Source organism: Acomys russatus, chromosome 18 (genome assembly GCF_903995435.1).
Source record: "Acomys russatus chromosome 18, mAcoRus1.1, whole genome shotgun sequence".
In the NCBI taxonomy this organism is placed as follows: domain Eukaryota; kingdom Metazoa; phylum Chordata; class Mammalia; order Rodentia; family Muridae; genus Acomys; species Acomys russatus.
In genome coordinates, this window is record NC_067154.1 from 6,790,463 (window position 1) to 6,811,658 (window position 21,196).

The 21,196-nt window shown below is 45.2% G+C and overlaps 1 protein-coding gene across 1 annotated transcript in view; it reads left to right on the forward strand.

The window, feature by feature from the left end:
* Positions 1 to 21,196, forward strand: part of Pinx1 (PIN2 (TERF1) interacting telomerase inhibitor 1) — a 63,821-nt gene that overhangs the window by 6,402 nt on the left and 36,223 nt on the right. The window contains exons 4-6 of the mRNA XM_051160694.1: positions 912 to 990; positions 4,677 to 4,769; positions 10,008 to 10,084. Of these exons, the coding sequence (XP_051016651.1) occupies positions 912 to 990; positions 4,677 to 4,769; positions 10,008 to 10,084 (249 nt within the window). The remainder of the gene's footprint in view (positions 1 to 911; positions 991 to 4,676; positions 4,770 to 10,007; positions 10,085 to 21,196) is intronic.

Below are 21,196 nucleotides of genomic sequence, written 5' to 3' on the forward strand. Positions count from 1 at the left end.
CGTGTGTACACCTTTAAGCTTTCTTAATAAGAAGTGCTTGTGTAAAGTTTATGGGGCAAATTCCTGCTCAGAAACCCTGCTGCCCACTGGCTCATTGTTTGGAGGTCGTTATTCGTGAACACCTTACAGTTGAATCTCACCAATTCAGGGCCTTAGGGTCTCCTTCCACAGAGCTCTGTGCAGTTCCTCCTGACGCAGGAAGTTAGAATTCAGCAGAATAGTCCATGTTCTGTTGAGCAAAGAGGATGATTGTGCTCTCTCTGCCCTTGTCTTTAGCACGTCCTCAGTGGATACCCTCGCAAGGGTTATTTTAAGGGGTGGGGTGGGTATTTTACTTGTATGTATGTGTCAGTACCACACGCTTGCCATACCTGTGGGTACCAGAAGAGGGTGTGGGATTGTCTGGGACTGGAGTTACAGACAGATGTGAGCTACTTTGTAGGTGCTAGAAATTAAACCCGTGTCCTCTGTGAGAGTAGCCGGTGCTCTTATCTGCCGAGGCGTATCTCCAGCCTCCAATAGGCTCTGTGAGAATACGCTAGTTGTATGTTGCTCCAGTGTAATACTTAGCACAACAGTGCCCACTGCTTTGGTTTTGCTCTGACTTAACTGTTGTCATCTACATTTGAAATACAGGTTTGAGCTTCCAGGACACATCCTCTAAATCTGTATTTAGACCTGGGACCTTATAGATGCTAGGCAAGGACTCTACTGCTGAGCTTTGCCCCAGATGCTCCCTTCTGATGTGGATCTGCTTACATCTTATTTCAAATTTATACTATTTCGTGAATCCAGTTAAACTTATTAAATAATATTTTAATGAGACGGACAACTTCCTATTTCTGTTAAGTGTCTGTATCAACAGTATAGAAAGCTTTGGGCTTGCCTCTCATGCTTTTTGGTGCTTCCAGGACAACTGGATTGCTCACCAGGATGACTTCAACCAGCTCTTGGCAGCACTCAACACTTGCCATAGTCAGGAAACAGCAGGTAAGGACAGTAGCACTGCTGCTTCTCCCGTCAAAATCACACTACTGCTGTAGACAGGCCTGCCAGACCCTGAGTCGGTGATGGATCTATACTCCGTACTGTTTACACTTTAATGCTGCGGTCACTGAATGAGCTATGCTCGCCAATCTATCTTGCTGATCCCAGAGACTTTTCCAATTGACACAGCTGTGGACATATTACTGGTGTCTGGGAATGCCAGAGCCATGACTAAGTGTCCTGCAGCATAGACAGCTGTGCCCCACAGTAAAGAATGCCTAGCTTTCTTGAAAGACTTAGCAGGGCATATTAAGAAGGGGCACATGGATGCTTCTAGATACTGGTAGTGCTGGTGAGCTAACACTGGAAGTAGTGGTGGAGGGGTTCACTTTATAATTCTTCAACTGTGCAGGTTTTAAATATATCTATATGTTATGCCCATGTTGTGATAGAAAGAATTCTGAACATGACTTGAGTTTTTCTGGCAGACTAAAGTGAAAGCTAGCTAAAGAGTGACTGATGCAGTCATTGGCCACCAGAAATTCCACCTTATCGAGTATCTGGTGACATCTAAGTGCCATGACTACGGCCTCACTCAGGCATGAGATACCTTTGCCGCCAGTGTCCTCCTGATGGACCTTTGAACCTGGGGTCCTTTTCTCAGAGTTGCCCACACCCTTGCTCATAATCAGGGAGTACTGTTTTGTACTGGGTTTGGCATGGTCACTGTCACTTAGTGCTGGGTGCCTCAGAGAGTGCTCATAACTTTCAGAGCACAGAATCCCAAGATTCCCCCCAAGAAAGGAGATCTGGGGAGGTTGTGAGGATAGAGAAGTTTTGATATTTGCAGGGGATATCTGGAAAGTTCTATTTTCCTCAGTTTGGAGATGTCGTGATTACTGTTTTCTAGGTAAGAAGTACCATTTCCATTGCTGGGACCCTGTCTCACTCAGGACAGGCCTCCCTTGTCCCAGACTGCTGGCCAAGGCTGACAGGGTCACTGCAATAGCACCTCCTGTATGTTTAAGCAAAGGCTGACAGTGGGTGTTCTGAAAGACCAGGGGACCGAGCTGTTTGTCAGGAAGGCTGTGATTGACTCCACAGATAACAATTGGCCTTCTTCATCCTCCTCCAGGTTCAGTCGCATGGGCTTAATTTTCCTTGGTGCCAAAACCTCATAGTATTTTAAATGATGCCAAAGCTGCATGCAGCTACCAACCTGTAGGTAATTCCTGTCCAGACCACTAGAGGGGGCCTTGCAGCCCTGATCATGAATTTGGAGAAGCTGTCTGTGGCTCCACTGCCAAGTGGAAGGTGTCTTCAGAAGATTTCCTTTAGGGAAAGTCTATTCCCAGTACAGACCTGGAGAGCTTACAGGCTGCTTTCCTGCTGTGTCATCTTTTTTGAATGCAATGTCTTCATCCATGTGATTTTTTTTTGTTTTGTTTTTATTTTACCACAGTCACGCATTGCTAGATTCAATGGTAGATGACATAGAAACCTAGCATTCTTTTCCATAGTTAAGATCCCTTAGGAAATTCAAACGGTTTGCTTTCTCACTAAGCAGACCCTTTGTGTTGTCTTCTTGTAGAACATAAGAGTAAGAATGTTTTCTTAAATTTTATTGTTAAAAGTCACCCTGTTTCACGTGCTTGGGTATGGTAGTGTGTTTATAATCCCAGCACTTGGGAGGGAGAGGTAGGAGGATCAGGATTTCAGCGTTAGCCTCATGTAAATTGTCAGTTCCTGGCCTGCCCATATTAAAAGGAGAGAAAGAGGGGCAGCAGCTGGAGAGAGGGCTGTCAAGAAAGTACCTGATGCACTAGCATGAGACCCTGAGTTCAGATCCCCAGCAGCCATGCAGAAAAGACTAGTATGTGACCATAACCCCAACAATGGGGCATCAGAGACAAGAGGGCCCCTGGAGCTCATTGGCCAATCACCCTAGCCAATCAGTGTGTTCTGGGTTCAGTCAAAGGCTCTGTCTCAAAATAATGAAGTATAGCAAGATGAAGAGAGACACCTAACATCGTCCTCTGGCCTCCACATATATGTGTGCACTTCTACACACTTACATGCAGACATCCACATGAGCAAGTCTATGGCCCTGCTTGTATACACCGGCGCATGCACACACAGGAAAAGCTATCCTGTCTCACTTAGGTGCACCCTGATGGGTTCTGATTAGCATTTTGATGTCACTTTCTCCAAGCATAGTAGCCACCTATTAACCTTCTGATATTTTGCCACTCGTTATTTTAAATACTTTGGGGTGGAAAGTGGGGTGCTGAGAAGATGTTTGCTGCAAAGGTTTGAAGCAGCATCCTCTAAAGTTTTTACTCATGTATCCCCGAAAGGAATTTTGAAAAGTGTGCCCTCACACTTTTAATAGCAATCCTAGAGGCTGTACTAACTGTACAATGCATAGTGTCATCTGTTTAAAGTGTGTAAATACATACCTCTGTAATGGCCAGAAAGCTTTATTTCACAGTTCTTTTCCTCTGAAATATTACGTCCGCTTCATGTTTACTGTTGTATCTTATATTCATATATTTTTATTATTAATTTTTTTATTTGGTTGTGTTTTGGGTTAGGGTCTTATTAGGTAGCCCATAGTGGCTTCACATGAATGATTCTCTTCTCTTACCCTCCCATGTACTGGGCTTATAAATTTGCACCATTATGACCAGCCGTAAACACTTCTTTAATTGACCACATTTCTCTCCCACAGCATGGACAGAACATTTTGTTTCCTAGTGATCTCAACACTCAATACAAATGCTTTCTTTTGGGTTAAGTTGTCATCATAATTAGACTACTATTAGGGCAACCAGAAAACGTGTTCTAAATCCTGCTAAATGCTCATAAAGAAAGCAGGAAGATCTCTGGCATTGTGCCTTGATAAGTTGAAGGCTGATTTTGATGAGAAGATGGGATTCTGTTACCCCTATTTGGGTTCTCATTGATCCTATGGAGAGGACTGCTACCCTTCAAGTGAGACAAAGGCGTGTGGCAAAGGAGAGCCATGTGGATTGTGCTCCTCAGCTCGGAGGAATGCCTGTGGACTCCCAGAGATGAACTGATCCCCTGAGCTCAACCCATGCTCACATGTCCCTCCACAGGGACGTTTATACTCAGAAGTGCCTCATACACCGAGAGTAGCTCTGGTTTAGGGTGTGTGCTCTTGTGACCGGGCTGAGCACTGGAAGCTGGAGCACCTGTCTTCACAGTGTTCCCTGCCTGTTCTGCTTCTCCATCCATTTTGAAATTACTAGCAACTCCTTGGGGAGCTACCTAAGATGTGCCTCAGTGGCCATGTTGGAATCAACCCACCACTCTTTACTGCAGGTGATTAAATGATATTCTAGTATCAGCCGGGTCAGAGTGAGCTCAGCCATATTGAGAGGCTTTTGGGTTACGTGGGTATTGTACTGCTCTGAAGAAGGGCTGTGAATATTCACTTGTAGATTTTCCTATGAAGACATTTTCACTTTTCTTCTTTAAGTGTTTTATAGGCTAGAGATAACCTTGCCCGATCTACACGTTAAAAAAAAAAAAAAAAAAAAAAAAGAATCCAACTCTTGGTAACAGTTCAGTAATAACTGAAGACACTCCTATAAAAGCTTATGTAGCAGCTTCCATGAAGAAAATGAGTTATGTGGTGTTTAATGGCTTTCTTCTTTTTAAAGAGTCCCCAGACAACAAGGAAAAGAAATCTTTTAGCCTTGAAGAAAAATCCAGAATCTCCAAAAACCGAGTTCATTATATGAAATTCACAAAAGGTGAGAGCAGGTGTTCACTGTCTCTGCCCTGTGTCTGTTGGCGCTGGGTCTCCTGAGGCATTGGGACTCTTGTCCAGCACTGCAGCGCTGGCTACTTGTCTGAAATTCTGAGTGGGGAGGTCTGCGCAGCCTGCTGGATGGATCTGCAGCAGCCATGGGTGTCATGCATGTGCAGTTCCCTGTGCTGACTTGCCAGGGATCTTGCTAAAGTGCAAACTGGGGTCCAGCGGTGCTAAGAGCTGGCTTCAGACTGGGTAGGTCCTGTGCCAGATGAGGATGGAAGTCGGTGCTCTGTTAGAGGAGATGGGAAGCTATGTAGCTAGATCAGAGAAGAATTTGAATTTGCTGTTCTCATTTTTACAGCTTTTACCCCCTTTTCAGTTCTTAATGGTTGTGGAGGATAGCTCCTGTTATTTGGCAGTTGTGATCATTAATTATATCAAAGTCTACAGTGTAGTGACTCATGGTCCCAAGGTGGCCCTGGAAATAATAGTCTCCACAAGTTCTCCGTCCCATGGAGTATCACTGTAGGCATCCCATGGCCATGGCCAGGGTGGTGTTGAGAAATGCTGTGGCTGGAAATTGGGTAGCAACCCCTGCATTGCTCATCACCACCTTCCTAGGCCACCTCCCACTTTCCCTATGTGGCTCATTTGTAGGTGCAGCACATCTCTGTAGCCATTAGGTGGCAGTCTTTACTTTGCTATAAAGGAATCTCCCTCCGGTGTCTCTGTAGAACGGCCACAAGCCACCTACTACATGCTGTGCTTCATGTATGCTAGGTGCCCTGGCCACTGCTCTGTGATAGCCAGTCACTATTTGATTGTTCTTTGGGAAATTGGATGTCTGTTCCTGTCTCTATGCCAGGAAAACCATATCTCTCTTGGCATTTGGGGGGTTGCTTAACTCCCAGAACCTGCCTGAGTAGCAGTAGGGGTCAAAGAATGGCTGGTAACTGTTGATAGTAGCTCTCCTTCAGGGCCAGGACCCCATCACATAGAAGTGGGCTTAGAAGAATGAAAGGCATGGCAGAGCCTGGGTTCAGGGGCAGATGGGCTTCCAAGTCCCTTCCTTCCCCATGTGTGGTTTGAAGGGTTCCTTTGTGCTATCCCTTTCTTTTTCACAGTCAAACACTTGTTGGAGACCCATGAAGCTTCCAACCAGAGTTTATCTCCACCACACCATAACCTACCATAGGACAGAAAACTACTTTACTGTCCCTCTAGTCCTTTGGAGGTGAGGAATGGAGCCCCTTAGTCCCCAGTCCCTTAAACAGTCCTTCATTTTTCACTGGACACCATAGGAACACTAGACACACTGCAGAAGGTGTTGGATTCACTTTGGGATAACATGCAGCCTTTCCCCTTCCCTCTAAATGCGCGTAGTTCTCTGATTGCCCTTTAGTGCCTGAGTGCGTGCCTGACTTCTTCTGAAGCATTTACTGAAGTTAGGGGAACTCTCCCTAAGCTGCTTCAATCTGCTAGCTACTGGCCCTGCCCGCTTTCTAGTTCTAGTTCAGCCGCTCCCTTGCTGGTGTCCCCGCCAAACGGCCTGGTGCCTTGTGCTGTCCTTGCTTTCTCACAGTGAGGTTTGCATACTTATCAGCCTTCCTCATGAAGGAAGGAGGCCTTGGTATGCAGAGAAGAAAGAGCTGCAGGTGTAGTGTGCTAACGGGAGAGGAGGGGTCAGGAAATAGAGGACCCAGAGGCTGGGACTAAGAAAGGAAGATGGAAAAGGAGTGGGAATCCAGGCAGTGCAGGAAACAGCACTGGCCAGTGAGTGAAAGGTGGCATCCCAGTTCTTTCAATGTCCTAAAAGCTGTTTCTTTTCCCTCGTCTTGTCTCTGGGTATGAATGATAACCATGAACTGTGAATTTGTCCTAAAGGAGCCTGTCTGGGTCAGAGGAAGCTGGCTTCTGGCTGGTGCTCTCCCAGACACATCCCAAACCATTTCCCTCCCTTCAGATTCTGTTTCCTCTTCTGTAACAGAGGAGGCATTTGCAAGCTGCTGTGAAGCTCAGCTAGGCTCTGTTCTGTAGTTTGTGAGACATGACCCTTCTTGTGGAACTCATGCTATTCCAGCCTGGGGAAATGGGGACGTTAATGTTCACAATGAAAGCCCCTAGTTCCCATAGTTCCCATTGCTAATGAGGATGAATCACATTGTAAGTCCCTATGTAGTCCAGAAATATAAAATGTAGGAAGGTGGTACAGCCTGTACAGCCTGCTGAAGACCTCCCCAGAGTGTGGGCCAGCCAGCCATCATGGTGGGGCGCACCTTTATCCCCAGCACTGGGGAGGCAGAGGCATGTAGATCTCAGTATCAAAGGACAGCCTCATCTGCATAGTGAGTTCCAGGCTAGCCAGGAACTATAGGATGAGTTTCCCTGAGACCCTATCTCAAAGAAAAATTATAAAACATCTGACCAGAGCCAATGGTACTGTAATATCTGTTACTGCCTAAATGCTGACTACATCATTTTAGTCCTGATGTATAAATTTTTTGTAGCTTCTACTTGATGGTTTTGACTTGAAATAATTATATAATTTTAGGTTACTGTCGTCTATATTTGCTTAAAATTTAGTTCCTCCTACAGTAAGACCTTTGTAAGAGGGCATTGCTTTTATATTTAATTTATTCTTAAATGACTCATGTAAATGAATTTTGAAACAACCCAGATGAACGTGTTTTTAATTTTACAAATATATTTACTAATCCAACATTTCTTTAAGGTTAGGGCTACAGCTATATACTATGTTTATCTTAGGTCTATGTTATAGTCCATTTGCTTCCTGGGTGCCAGACTGGAGGGTGCAGTTGGCATTTGTCGACTCTGGGAGTCACTCTCCATCTCTCAGTGACTGTGATTATCTGGAAAACCTGATAACTGTGATTGATAGCCAAACAGCCAAGGCTGTCCTCAATGCAGCATTCCTCTGAAACCCTACACCCAGCCTTGTATGGACTTCCTTATATCTGTTTGGCTCCTGGAAGCCTTTCTTCCTGGTTCTCCAGATGCAGTTGTCGCTGAGCTAGAGCAGCCATGGCTACATAGATAACGTTGTTTTCTGCCCTGTTCAATCTTTCTGTTTCTCATTTTGTCAAAGATCTAAGTTTGCCACCAGTCTTTTTTTTTTTTTAATGATTTTTCCATAGTTCAGAACTGAAGTGACTGTCCTTTCAAAGTTAATTTTTACTAAGTGTATTTTGTCCGGGAGTGACCATGATTTCATAACATACATAAGTGATTCAATCAGGACCATTAACTGACTTCTAATTTCAAGATCACACCTGTCTTCCCATTTCTCCCACTTGTAAGTTTCTTCCTTAATGGACTCTGACTTTCATTTCTTTTCTGTGTTCTTGTTTTTCAGATTTAATCCAGAGCAAGTCCTGTACAGCCCTGGTTTCTACATTTATTTAAGTGAACTTTGCTAGAGGATAGAAATTTCTGACCCAAGAACCCATCATCAGAACTCTAGAAACCCTAGCACCTCCAGTGAATATTACTGGCTACTGGCTTGGCAGCTTCCCTTTGAACCTCTGATTTGTTTTGAATCTTGGTGTGTTTATTTTTTCACATACTAATTGTGAATTGTGGCCCTGTGTTTTCTCTTTTCTTTGATCTTTTGTGAATTTAGTGAAATTATTATAAAAAGAGGTATGAATTTATGTTTCTTTTCGGATAGCTCCTCTTTTTAGGGACTGTGTTGAGGGGAGCTGGTCATTGGCTTGGGGGTTCTTGTTTTTGAGTTGGGATTTCTTTCACTGTGTGACACACGAGCTTAGAATGCCTGATCCCGTTGCCTCCACTTATGACTCTTGGGTTATAGCATGCAGCATCCTGCTTGGCTTCTGATGCTTATTCTGAACCAAGTTAAACTGACTCTGTCTTCTGAGATACAGCTCTGCATTAGGAAACGGATGGCACTGGTGCCAGCTGAGCTAAATCTCTACCTCCCACGAAGCTGTCCTCTTCTCACTGCGGCAAGCACGCGTTGTCTTTGCTCCCTCTCTGGTTGTATTTCCTGTGCTGCTGTTTGTGATAAGCATCACTCTGTGCTTGTGTGAGTTCTTCCTGGGTTTTTTGAATAGGAGTTCTGTTGAATCTGGGGTGCTAGCATTGGCCTCTGGGGGCAGGAGAACAACCCTGGGAACCTTCTCATCTCTTGGGAACAGGTTGTGCCAACTGCTCCTCCATCTATCCCGGTACCACCGCCTCTGAAACTGGTTCTGGCACCTGGTTTTGCATCTAACTGAAGGGTGTTTTCTTTTGTCAATTTCATGAAGTCACTGAGCAGTGTTATATTTGAATGCCCCAATGCTAATCAGTGAACCAGAACCTTCTGGGTCATGACATTACTGGGTCAAATCAGTTGCTGCAGAAAACCAAGGCCATTGAGCTGGTGACTGTGGAACTTGGCTTCCAGCTAGAAACCCAGATTTCTGTGTGTGACCTGACCTCCCTCCCCCAGGTCAGCAGGCTTCACACGGAGAGCAAAGCTTTCATGTGTACTTTTCCTGCAGTTGATGGATGGCAATGGATTTGGCTGGCTGCTCACAGGGTGCTTTTGGGTAGAAGTAGAAATTCAAAAATGAATTTTAAGTTAGTGGATTGTGGGTTTGGAATTGAGTTAGTTTAGTTTAAAAACAGGAATCATAGATTCTTTGGACACTGCTCTTAACAGGGCCACTTATTTCCCTGTAGTCACCATGTAGCCTTCTATTTAGCTGGTAGAGCAAGTAAGAGCATTTTAAAAGGAAAAGATTGAACTTTGGTTTGCTTTTATTCTTTTAAATTTTCATTTAGTTACTATGGAGATCTTGTGTGTCAAGAAATAGTGACAGTGTGCGTATTTAAAAGGTTTGAAGTTATGTGCCTATTGGGACTTTCAGTTTTGTAACCAGCAGTAAATCACTGTGTCTCTGTAGAGGGAATGGGACTGTTCGCAGATAGCGAATGCAGAGACCCATAAGCATGCAAGCAGGAGGGCCGCTTGGAAGTGGAGCTTCCTGTGCAGCCCGGGTGCCAGGTTGGTTGCGGTTTGGAGGGGACTAAGACAGTTGCTGAGCCTTTCATTGTAGTCTGTGTTACACTCAGAGTTGTAATGTGAGAGGGTCAGAGTCAAGACTGACCCCTGCTACCAGCCTTCTTCCTTTCAGGGCTCACGTATTTATACTTGTGCTTCTGGTGTCAACACAAATGGTCTCACTGAAAAGCTCTGTGTTGTTTCTAGGGAAGGATCTGTCCTCTCGGAGCGAAACTGACCTGGATTGTATTTTTGGGAAAAGGAAGAAGAAGAAGCTGGCCCAGGTACCCTGCTATGGCTTGTGATCTGCTTGTGCGTTCTTGTCTCTTCCCAGGGGTATAGAAACTTCACAGCTACTTGCCCCTCACCCCACCCCAAACCACTAGATCCTTGGGTCGGGGTAGACAGTGGGCACACCCTCCATTGTACATGAGGGCTTGTTTCAAAACTGGAGGATACAAGTGAACCCTAATGAGTCTATTGGCCTGTATGTCAAACAGAAGTTTTCCACTTTTTCTAAATGTCAGCGGCAGCTGACACACATTCTGGTGTGAAAACACTAGACTTTAGCTGGGTTTCTGGAGATAATGAAAATGTAGTTCATTAACAAAGTCTGGACTATCTAGTTACTATCATTCCTCAGTGAATGTGGGGTGTCATGCTTACGTTCCTATATTGCTTCTTGGCCAATGTCTGTGGTGACTATAGAACAAAAAGACAACTTTCATTATCTCTAGCATTTTTCCAGACTGACCAGTGTCTTTTTTTTTCCAGGGTGGTAGATATTTGTTACTCAATGTTATGTTTAGAAACTTGAGAATTATCTATGATGGGGGACTTTGTTGAGTAATTTCCTCTGCAAGTTAGGGCTGGATTCTAGCCCCTCTCTGCCCCACTCCTTTAACAGGAGGAGCATAGAGGAAGCTGTTTCCTAGGGCTCCCAGTGGCTGCTGAGTCACGTGGAAGGTGGCCTATCCTCAGTGCTGATGTGTTCTGATAGTGGAAGAAAATAGTTGTTATGTTTGTTTGTTTTTAGATCAGAAGAGATAACAAAGTAGACAAAGTACATTTAGGATCCCCAGAGCCCACATAGAAAGCCAGGTGGGTGTGACAGCCCACCTGTAATTACAGCTAGTGGGCAGCCTTGGGTGGGGGAGGTAATACGTGCCACAGGGAATCTCTCAGGTGAGTCAGCTAGCCAGACTGGCTGAGTAGCAAACTGAATGAGAGACGCCATCTCAATAAATACGGTAGAAAGCAATAAAGGAAGACACCCAAAGTCAACCTCAGGCTTCCATTCATCTGTACACATGTGTGGATATGCTTACAGACAGACACACAGACACACACCCATTCATGTGAGGAAGAACTTTACTTAGTCTTTATAGCTGATCCAATGAGGACTGCAGTGTGATAAGGAACCTGGGTTGAGAACGCCAGGGAAGCCCTAAAACACAGCTGTACTGAGACAGCTGCTTCACTGCCACCATGTGGCTGGGCTTTACATGCCTCCAGGTGCCGCAGGGTTACCTGTGGAGCTTGCTGACCTGCAGATTCTGAAATCTGCCTGTCTGAGGAGTATCTGGGTGTTGTTAGGTCATGCCCACACAGCGAAGATGGATCCGTATGTACCGCCACATGCATGCAGAAAACGATCTAACTGTTTCAAACACCAAGCAATGGTCTCTCTATGCAGAGTCCTTCTGTCTTGGATATACATTGGGTTTGCTTTTGAGTTCTAGGTACAGCTACACCTTCCCTGAATAGTGTGCTAAGAAACCTTACCATGTTACTTACAACAGTCTGCACAGCCGAGGGCAAAAGACCTTTGATCAGATTGGTTTGATAAAACTTCTTTTGGCTCCTCTTCTCAGTTGGATTATTGTGCTTCCTTCCTTGACCCCACACCCCCATAGCAAATTGGCTTGAATTTATGTTTTTCATTGCCAAACATTGTGCCTAATAATTTCATTGTATCTCATGAAGAAATCCATCTACTGTATTGGACGTGTGGACTTTTTCATCTGTCAAGTATATGTAGGCAGGCAGTGAACAACTTACAAGAGAAAGGACTTGTTTTGTGTCCTGTTCTGGGTTCCCAGCATGTGCTTCATCTAGATTGTCACGTGGTAGGGGGAGGGAGTTCCATAAATAGAAGTTTCCTTGTACTTCCTCTTTTAAAAATTGGACTTTAGGCTGGGCAGTGGTGGCATACACCTTTAATCCCAACACCTAGAAGGCAGAGGCAGGTGAATCTCTGTGTGTTCCAGATCAGCCTGGTCTACAGATGGAGATCCAGGACAGCCAATGCTACACAGAGAAACCCTGTCTTGATAAACCAAAATAAAATAAAAATAAATTGGACTTTTAGTTGTTAAATATTTTTTAGATGATGCCTTGCATAACTTTGGGTCTGGTATTTGACATATCTTTTCCTTCAGGAAATATCCATCAACCTGCCTTCAATGGCAGGCACCCTCTACTGGTGTCCATAGTAGATTCTTGAGAGGGGATTATCAGTTGAATACTTACTTGCTTTTGCTACTTTGTGTCTTTAAAATATGTTTGTCAGACATTGGCTTTCAGACATTGTCTCAGGCTCAAGTTCCCTAGCTGTCCCTGCTTCTCTGCTGCAGAACTCAAAGCACCTGTCACCACAAGGCCTCTGCTGTGACTTTTCTGCTGACTTTGTCGGTGCTCAGCATTTCTTCAGCTGCAGAGGCTGTTGGGAGGAGCATAGTTCCTGCCTGTATCTGGCTATTCAGAAGGACTTGCTTAATGAGTGAAGGAACATCACAAGCTGCAGTTGCTCAGAGCTGCTAGTAAACAGCACTGTGCAGGAATGATGGCTGCCCTCTCTAGTTTTCAGGTTCTTCCTCTCCCTAAGTTGGTGCTACATTAATTGGAAAACAGTGAAGCGAAGTGCTCCCAACACTGAATCTGCCTGCATCCTCTATGGAAACAAAGAAACAGTCTACTATACTGAATTGAAATTACTTGGGCCCTAGGAGAGCTTGTTACCTCTATGAATTATGTATATGTTCTCAATGGGGGGTGTTGGTGTTGGAGAGTGTCATTTCTCCCTATCAGGGTGTGTGTGTGTGTGTGTGTGTGTGTGTGTGTGTGTGTGTGTGTGTGTGTGTGTGTGTGTGTGCGCGCGCGCGCGCACGCGCGCGCGCACGCGCGCGCGCATCGTGACTGTGTGTGTGTTCATTTGTGGCTCCCATAGTTTGCAGATTGAAGTTGGAGACACTGAAAAACAAATTCCATTAGTTCCTATCTGGTTGAACTTCCTGAGACTCCCTAGTTTGTTCCCCCCCCTCATTTTTTTCCCTCCCCCCACCTTCCCAGTTTCCTTCCTCCATCCAGCTTATTTCCTGATTCAGCCTTATCACTAGAGAAAATACTCCTAAACCAGATGGAGGTTTGGAAATGTGTTACTAACGGTCTACTTTGTTTCTTTAAACAACAGGCCTCTGGCATAGGCTCTTGGCAAGCAAGTATCAGTGCCTTCACCATATGACCTGACTGAATTAGAACCCTGAATTTTTGTGTACACTTAAGATACCAAATTAATGATGGCTTTGTGTGCATGAGTTGTCTGTGCACCATTCTCATCGAATGTTATCCATTCATTTTGCCATGTCTTGCTCATCATGGGATCTGAAGACTGCTTCCACACAGACCCCTTCTCTATTGCTTGGTTGGATTCACAGGACATTTATAGCATTCTTTTTTTTTTTTTTTTTTTTTTCCCTATTGGATATAGTTCCTTAAATCTCTTATGATGATTATAAAAAGAATTTTTTTCTTCAAAATGTTAAAATATTTCTTACTTATGTCTTTGAATTGGAGGTTTGTTTATCCATTCATTCCAGATTTCCATGCTAATAATCTGTACTGGTGATCTAGGTTGAACTGTAAGTATTTAAAGCATGTTAACCCACTCTGGTCATGCCCACCCTGTCCTCACTGCAGAGCCAGGCACCAGAGAGGCAGGCATTCCTGGTCTGCTAAACACCTTCCAGTTAGAACAAATCTGCCCTAAGCCTGTAACAATGCAACGTGATACACTTGAGTTCTACAGTTGATTCTTCTTCATCTGTCTTCTTCATTCCATGTGTGTCACCATGTGACCATTGATAACAGAATCCAGATTCAAATAGTCTAAGTTGGAACTTTTGCTCTAAACTTTTTTACCTCTTGAAGGTGAATTAATGAGATGTGTCAAGTCTCACTGGATCATTATGTTAAAGGCTAGGGCATGTAACCTGACCCCAAACCAACCAACGGTGAGACTTGGAGCATGGCATTGGCCTGGGTGTGGAAGGGTTGTGCCTTTTGCTTGTTTGCTGCCAGCGGACTGACTTGTTGCCTTCAGACCTGTGTTGTATATTTTAAAGGAGTATGTTCAGAGAAATATTCATGGAAAAGGCTTGTGGGAAGTGTGCTGTGCACTGGAACAGGTAGCAGAATTGGGTGTGGTTCCCAGGTGAGCCCTGAAGGGAGGAAGCAGGAGCACAAAGGGGAGTTTGTGGGGATGATGGAGCATCTGTGGGGACAGCTGCTCTGGGAGTGAAGCAACCGTGACTGACCACAGGCTAGCTGCTAAGCATGCAGCCATGGGCCATCCATTTCCAGCAGGAAGTCTTGTATAGGTAAGAGTGACCTGTGAGGGCCTGTCATAAGCTTTGACTCTGGAGGACAAGCACATGGAATCTCCTGTGTGATTTGCTGCTGGCTTCCGCTGTGTTTCTCATTTTTCTGAGCTGACGGCAATTATTACTTGATTTTTCTTGTTTCTCATAGTGGACAGCTGGGCTTTGTCTACTTACATCCTTCAAGGGGTGGATACGAAAGATCTTGAAGTGATTGTTCAAGACAGTGAGTGTCAAGGGTGAGGTTTGTCGTAGGTATTCCTAGGCTATCTGTAAGCTCAGTTTTCTCACCTATGAAATAAGAGTGCTTCTGAGTTAGACATTCTGGAAGCAGGTTCTGTTTGCCACCCATGCCTCAGCAGTGCATCCCATTCCATGTGCTCTTACATGGTTGCCTTTGTCACCTCCTCATACGGGGGTGAGGCCAACTCCCCTTCCCCAGCCCTGGGTGGTTTTGATTTGCTTACGGCTGGTAGACTGGCTGTGAGGATTCTGTGGGGCTCTGCAGGCTGTGTGAGTTAGAACATTTGCTTAGAGCCTTAAGCTGAGTAGTTACCTGCCTCAAGCTGCTGCCCTGGGAAACTCAATGCCCACATGGCGAGACCCTGATCTTGCTAGTGGCAGGAAAGGCTACAGGGAACTAGGAGTAGAGGCAGGCTTTAGGAGAGTCTGTGCTTTTAGCACAGAAAAGAGCACAAACTCTTGTACCAGTGGAGCCCCGCTTGCCAGTGTGGCTGTGTGAGTAGTCTTTGAGCGAGGGAGTGAAGGAGACCGCAATGAAGCATCTGCGGTACATAAAGCTGCATCTCCCATGCTGAGGTGATGGCAGGAAGTACTCCCCGAATAGGCAAAGCATCCTTGTGTCTGCTCTGATAGGCTGCTACTTGTGTCTTAGCCGGTAGTTTTCCGTGCTTGTGTTTGGAATTGCATAGCTTGCTGCTTCCTTTAGCTGTCAATGTACTAAGCATGTTGTCTCCTGGATATGAACAGCTATATCTACTTTCCTTTGCATTTGAAGTTCTGCTTCCTTGTGCTTTAGTGCCTGCCAAAGGCCTCAGGATAGGGGAGATGCTTGGACCTTGTGGCTGGGGGAGGTTGTATGGCAGGAGAGGATGTGGGGGTGGGATTGGCCATGGGGATACTTGCTAGCTCTGGAAGCAGAGCACAGGAGAAATCATTGCTGTGAGTAAGAAGCATTGTGGAGCCGCTTTTCCCTATCGAGCCTAGCCTTTGATGAAAGGACGGAGAGCACGCTATTGACTTCTAGCTGTCCGCACTATCAGTGCTCTGTTAATCACAAAGGATAAATTATCACTCCTCGGAAGCAGGAAGGGCTACCTTGGCTTGAAGGCGGCTGCGCCTTTCTTTTATTTGTTTTTCTCTTTATTGGTAGGGGCTGACTTCTAGCCATTTGCTCCTTGGGGGTTTTGTTAAGGACTGAAGGGAAACTGAAGGGCACTCTTTTGATTTATCTCCTATCCTTTCCTTTTGGTCACTCCATGGGGCTAAAATAGCCGAGTTGGCTTTAATATGTTGCCATTAGAGACCAAACATTAGCTGCAATAAACCATCATGCCTCACAATGAAAAATGTCCCCTGATTGGCTAATTAATCAGTCAAAGGGGAATGACATGACTCTTGGCTTGAGGGACTCTGCTGGAGAGAAACAGGCTGTTGATAAATGGTTTTCCAACAAATTCATATATCAAGGAAACTTAGTCATTTTTTAACTACAGTTTGTGTGACTGCAATTTTTTTCCCAACTTTTTCTTTTCTGCTGCTCTTGCTGTTTAGGCAGCATTTTTGTGTCGTTGATAGAAAAGTATAGGATTTTAGATATGAGAAAATAAATGCTCACTGTTTACTCGTGTCTGTTAGACTGATTGGATTTTACTGTCGGGGCTCCTTCATAGGTGGAGTCCAACAACTCTCCACATAGTAATTTGTGGGATTATTCTTAACCTGCCTTCCTTCAAAGCTAAACTCTCCAGACTGTGTGGTTCACACTGCCTGAGGCCGAGTCCTGGCCCAAGGGGTTCATGGTAGTCATTTACCCTCTCCAAGTTCACATTTCTCATTTTTAAATGGGGGCCAGTACGGGGCTCCCTGCTTGGGTGTGGGGATGAAGGAGGTCACCTGTTTAGCATCTGCAGCAGTGGCTAGCACACTGGATGGACTCTTTGAATGTCTCCTATTATTTTTTCTTATCAAATTAATATTACCCATAGGTATTGAAATGTCAGGCTGCATGAAGTAGCTCATATGGAAAACAGCATCCCTCCCACACTCCTTGCTGCTCCAGCTTTCCGGCCTGCTCCCTACAGCATCTTCACGTTCTCTCGCCTTTGCATTTTACTATAAAACCTTACATTGACATTTCTTACTTTTTTTTTCTTTCAAATTTGCCTCATGCATTTTATTCTCAATGTGGGTCCATTTCTTCCATTCCCAAAGTGCATTTCTTAGTATCCTGGAAAATGCAGGAAATTCCCCCCGCCTCCAGGGAGACCTAGGGACTGGGGAGGTTCTGCCTTCCTGACCTTGCCTGTCACCAGAGCATAGCGGCTCCAAGCTATTACTCCTCTCATCCACTCAGTTCTGAGGTAAAGACGACGACATCATCATCGTCATCATCCCTGTTTGCAACATAAAATAGCCAGGCCATGAGATTCTGGTCATCAGTGGCCCAGGGAGTTAAAGGAAGCAAGAACCATCATCACCTGCTTAGAGTCTGCTCCCTTGCTGCATCCTACGGCCCCAGAGGATCCCCCTCGTCTGCCGGTACCTGCACAGAGCTGATCACTGAGCCTTGTGTACTGTGGGGCTTCACTGACAGCATGTTTCTCAGGGACATGGTGTTAGTCTGAGGTCAGTAACTGATCCACAGAATGGATGCTGGGGTCATTCTCAGTTCCACAACCATATCATTGCTCATAAGAAAAAAAGGAGTAGAGGTGCATGGAGTGGTGCTGCGGACTGTATGCTGAGTGGGGAAGGAAAGGTCGCATGTTGCTGGAAGGAGCCTTAACAAGAACCTGAGTGCACATCCATTGACATTCCTTGGTGTTTTGACATCTGGGTTTCTCTTGGCAGATAAGGATTTAGGCCTTTTTATATCTCAGGTTACTGGTGTTGCTAGTTGTTATTTGGTGCTTACATTTTACAGCTATGTAAACTATACCCCCTGCTAAGTCAAATATTGTTCTACAATATTTCTGCAATGTTGTTGTTTTCTGATGGGAAACAAGAAGCTACTATAACTTGTCCTCTACCAGTATTGGGTGCTGTAGCCCTATGTTACTCTTTGCAGGTTGTTCTGTGAGAACATCTGGTCAGCTACGTGTGGTTTCCCAGAGCCTTTCCCTGCTGCTGTCTCGCTGGGACTCCTTGCTGGCTGCCTACAGGCAGCTTACCTGTATCTCACTCCCTGTACTGAGTTTATTTCTGTTGCTGTGATAAAATATCCTGACAAACAGTAACTTGGAGAGAAAGGGCTTATTCAGCTTACAGGCCTGGCATTGTGTGTAAATCAAGGCAGGAACTTGAAGAAGACAGAGTCACACACATAGTCAAGAACAGATTGAAAATGAATGCCTGTGGGTCTAAGCTCAGCCCCTCTCTACATCCGGACAGTCCCGGACCTGAACCGAGGAGTGGTGCCATTCACCTAACTGAATGTGGCCACCTCAACTAGTATAATAAAGACAGGCACTTGCCCTCAAGCCAACCTGACACTGACACTCTTCCCAGGTGTTCTAGATTGTCCAGCTGACAAAACTAAGCAGCACCCCTCTCAGGCTGTTCCACCTAAGTCTTTTGTCTCCCCACTCAGCTTCCAGCAGAATGGAGTCCTAAGAAGATGGCAGTCCACAGGTGCACAGTGGGGCTGGGAATCAGCTGCTGTGATACCTGTTGGTGCTGATTTCTGTCCTTTGTGAGGACATATTTTCTCTGTTTCCCATGCAGGAGGTTTTAGAATCCTCTTAACCTTCAAGTCTCCAGTGTCAGTTGAATGTTTATATTCCTTAGACATTTCATAGCTTCCTGGCCATTCTGAAAATCACCTTCATTCATCCTTTTGTACTTAGCTCCTCTTCTTGTTTTCTATAGTCACATGCACTCCCACCTCCTCCTCCTCCCACACACATACTTCTTTGTAGTTGCATGGGATTTCCCCTCTCCTCTATAGTTGCATGGGCACCCCCCACCTCTTCATATTTGAATGGACACCCCCTTTCTCTGATTGCATGGCACTATTGGTCAGTCTTTAGGTTATTCTTTTGTTTCTGATTTTTCTGTGTCTTTGCTGTACTTTGGAAGAGACCTTGGTTCTACTTTCTAACCTTTCAGCTTAGCTCTTATCATTTTTAGCTTCCAAGAGCTATTCCTCTTTCTTATTCCCAAATGTCATCTTGCCTTTGTTTCATGGATACAGTACACACCCTTGTCACCAAAGGCCTTAGGTGTTGAGATTCTATGTTTCTGTCTTTTCTCCGACCGCCTCTGTTCTTTTGGCTTCGGTTGGTTTCTCACATTGGACGGTTCCCATGTAGTCCAGTCGTCCTTTGCCATCTGCTCCTAGGGGGAAAAGGACTTATACAGCCACAGTTCCAAAGTCACAAGCCTAGAATTGTGTGTGAAGAAGATGCTCACAGCCATAGTCAAGACCAGAGAGAAAACGGATGCCTGTAGGCCTCAGCTCAGCCCCACTCTCTACACCTGCACAGCCTAGGACCTGAACTGATCCCATTTGCGGAGGCAGGCAGCTCTTCTTGCCTGGCTATTCAGGGATCCTGGGCAACTGGCCTTTTCCCTAGGGAACCCTTAGGTGTGGCAGCAAGGTTCTGTTTGTCTAGAACAACACTATGGCAGCGGAGCACAGGCCTGAGTTGTGGTATCTGAAGTTAGGACAGTCTCACTCTCGTTGGTGGCCTCTTCCCTGCCCTCCCACCATGCCTCAGTTCTTATTAACAGTATGTTTCAGGCTCCTTGTCCCCAGAGGTTATGCCCTCTGTCACCTCTGTTTTCATTTTAAGAGAAAAATGGCTGGCTGCTGCTCCCCAGTCAGTAAATTAAGTAGGCTCTAATCCCAGGCACATCAAGCACAGTTACTGAAGGAAAAAAGTCAGATGCCTTTTCAAATCAAAAGAAAAATCGTTAAAAGATCTGTTGCTTTTTCATTTCCATTATTTCCAAAATGATGGAACTGTTCATCTCATAGTATTTAGACAGTGTCTTCATCACTGTTCTATTATGTGAAAAGACACCATGATAACTCTTATAAAAGGAAGCATTTATTGAGGGCTGGCTTAGTTTCAGAGGTTTAGTCCATTAGCATGGCAGGGCAACAGGCGTGGCATGGCAGGATGGTGCTAGAGAGGCAGTTGAGAGCTACGTCATGATGGGGGCGCGGCATGAGCTGACATAGTGGGGCCCACCCACTAACATACTTCCTCCAACAAGGCCACACCTCCTAGTCCTTTCAAATAGTGTCACTCCCAGGTGACTAAGCATTCAAATATATGAGCCTCTGGAGGCAGTTCTTATTCAAATCACTACCGAGAGATAGAGCTGGTTGCCAGTTTCAAGTCCAAATGTACAAGCTTGTTCTGTTGTGCCTGGTTCCTTTAGGCTAATTGTTGCTTCTTCCTAGGAGGCCCATTTGGGCAGGAGTGATTGACTGAACACCTTTGGAGTGTTAAAAATGTACAGTTCCCAGCTTCTTTCACAGAAGTATGGATGCACTGAAGAACATGCTCTGAGCCTCAAGACTACATCCCTGCTGTATGGCAAACTAGAAGCCTTTTGGGTGGTCCTGTCACCAGCAAACTGCCCCGACTATGCGTGCTTCCTCTTAGTCACACTGGGGGACACGTCACAGGTCAGATGCCTGTCCCTGCTGTCCTTGACCCTCCTCATCCAGAATGAATATAAGTGCTGCACACTTGCCCTTTGGAAAGCGTGAGTGGAAGCTGGCTGTTAGCTCGTGAAGTGTGGATATTCCAGCAAGATCTTCAGTTCTGTCTTAGACCCAGGGCAGCTTCCTCCATGGCTTTGAGGCACATCTTAAATTCCCTGGTACAGTTTTACAATAGAGGTGTGAAGTAGTCTCTTTACAGGAAGGTGTTGGTAGGGGACCTAACCCTTAGAGTTCAGGGAGGAGTGAAAGCATGCACACTTTGTCACTGTTTGAAAACAAAGGTGAGTGTGAGCTTTAGGTTTCTCTTCTGACTATCCTGTTAATGGTCTCCAGCCTGTCAGCTTTTACATTTTTAATGCATCAGGCATTCGGCTTACTTTTTGATTCCTACTGATAAAACCGTTCCTCATACTCATTGCTTGTGAACTATAGTGCTAAGTGGCTTTTCTAACCCCAGTTCTTGCTTGTTTTCAAAGCATTTGCTGTCCCATTTTTTTTTCCCCTAAGCACTTGTTGTCTAGGTGCTGTCTGTTGTCGGTAATCTCTACATGAAACAAGTACAAAACCAGGCATCAGCCACCTCCATGTTTCCCGTGCCTTTGCTTTTCTTTGGGGGTCCTGGCCTTGCACAGTCTGTCTTAGCAAGTGAGCCTTTACTCTATAGGTGAAGGCCTGCTTCCACAGACACTGAGAAAGGAAGAGTGTGCATTTGTTCAGCCACACAGATACTGGTCACAAAGTCCTGACTCACTTACGCACTTGGCAGATACTTAGTAGCTACTTCTGGGCTTGGCTCTGTTTTAGGCTCCAGAGATAGA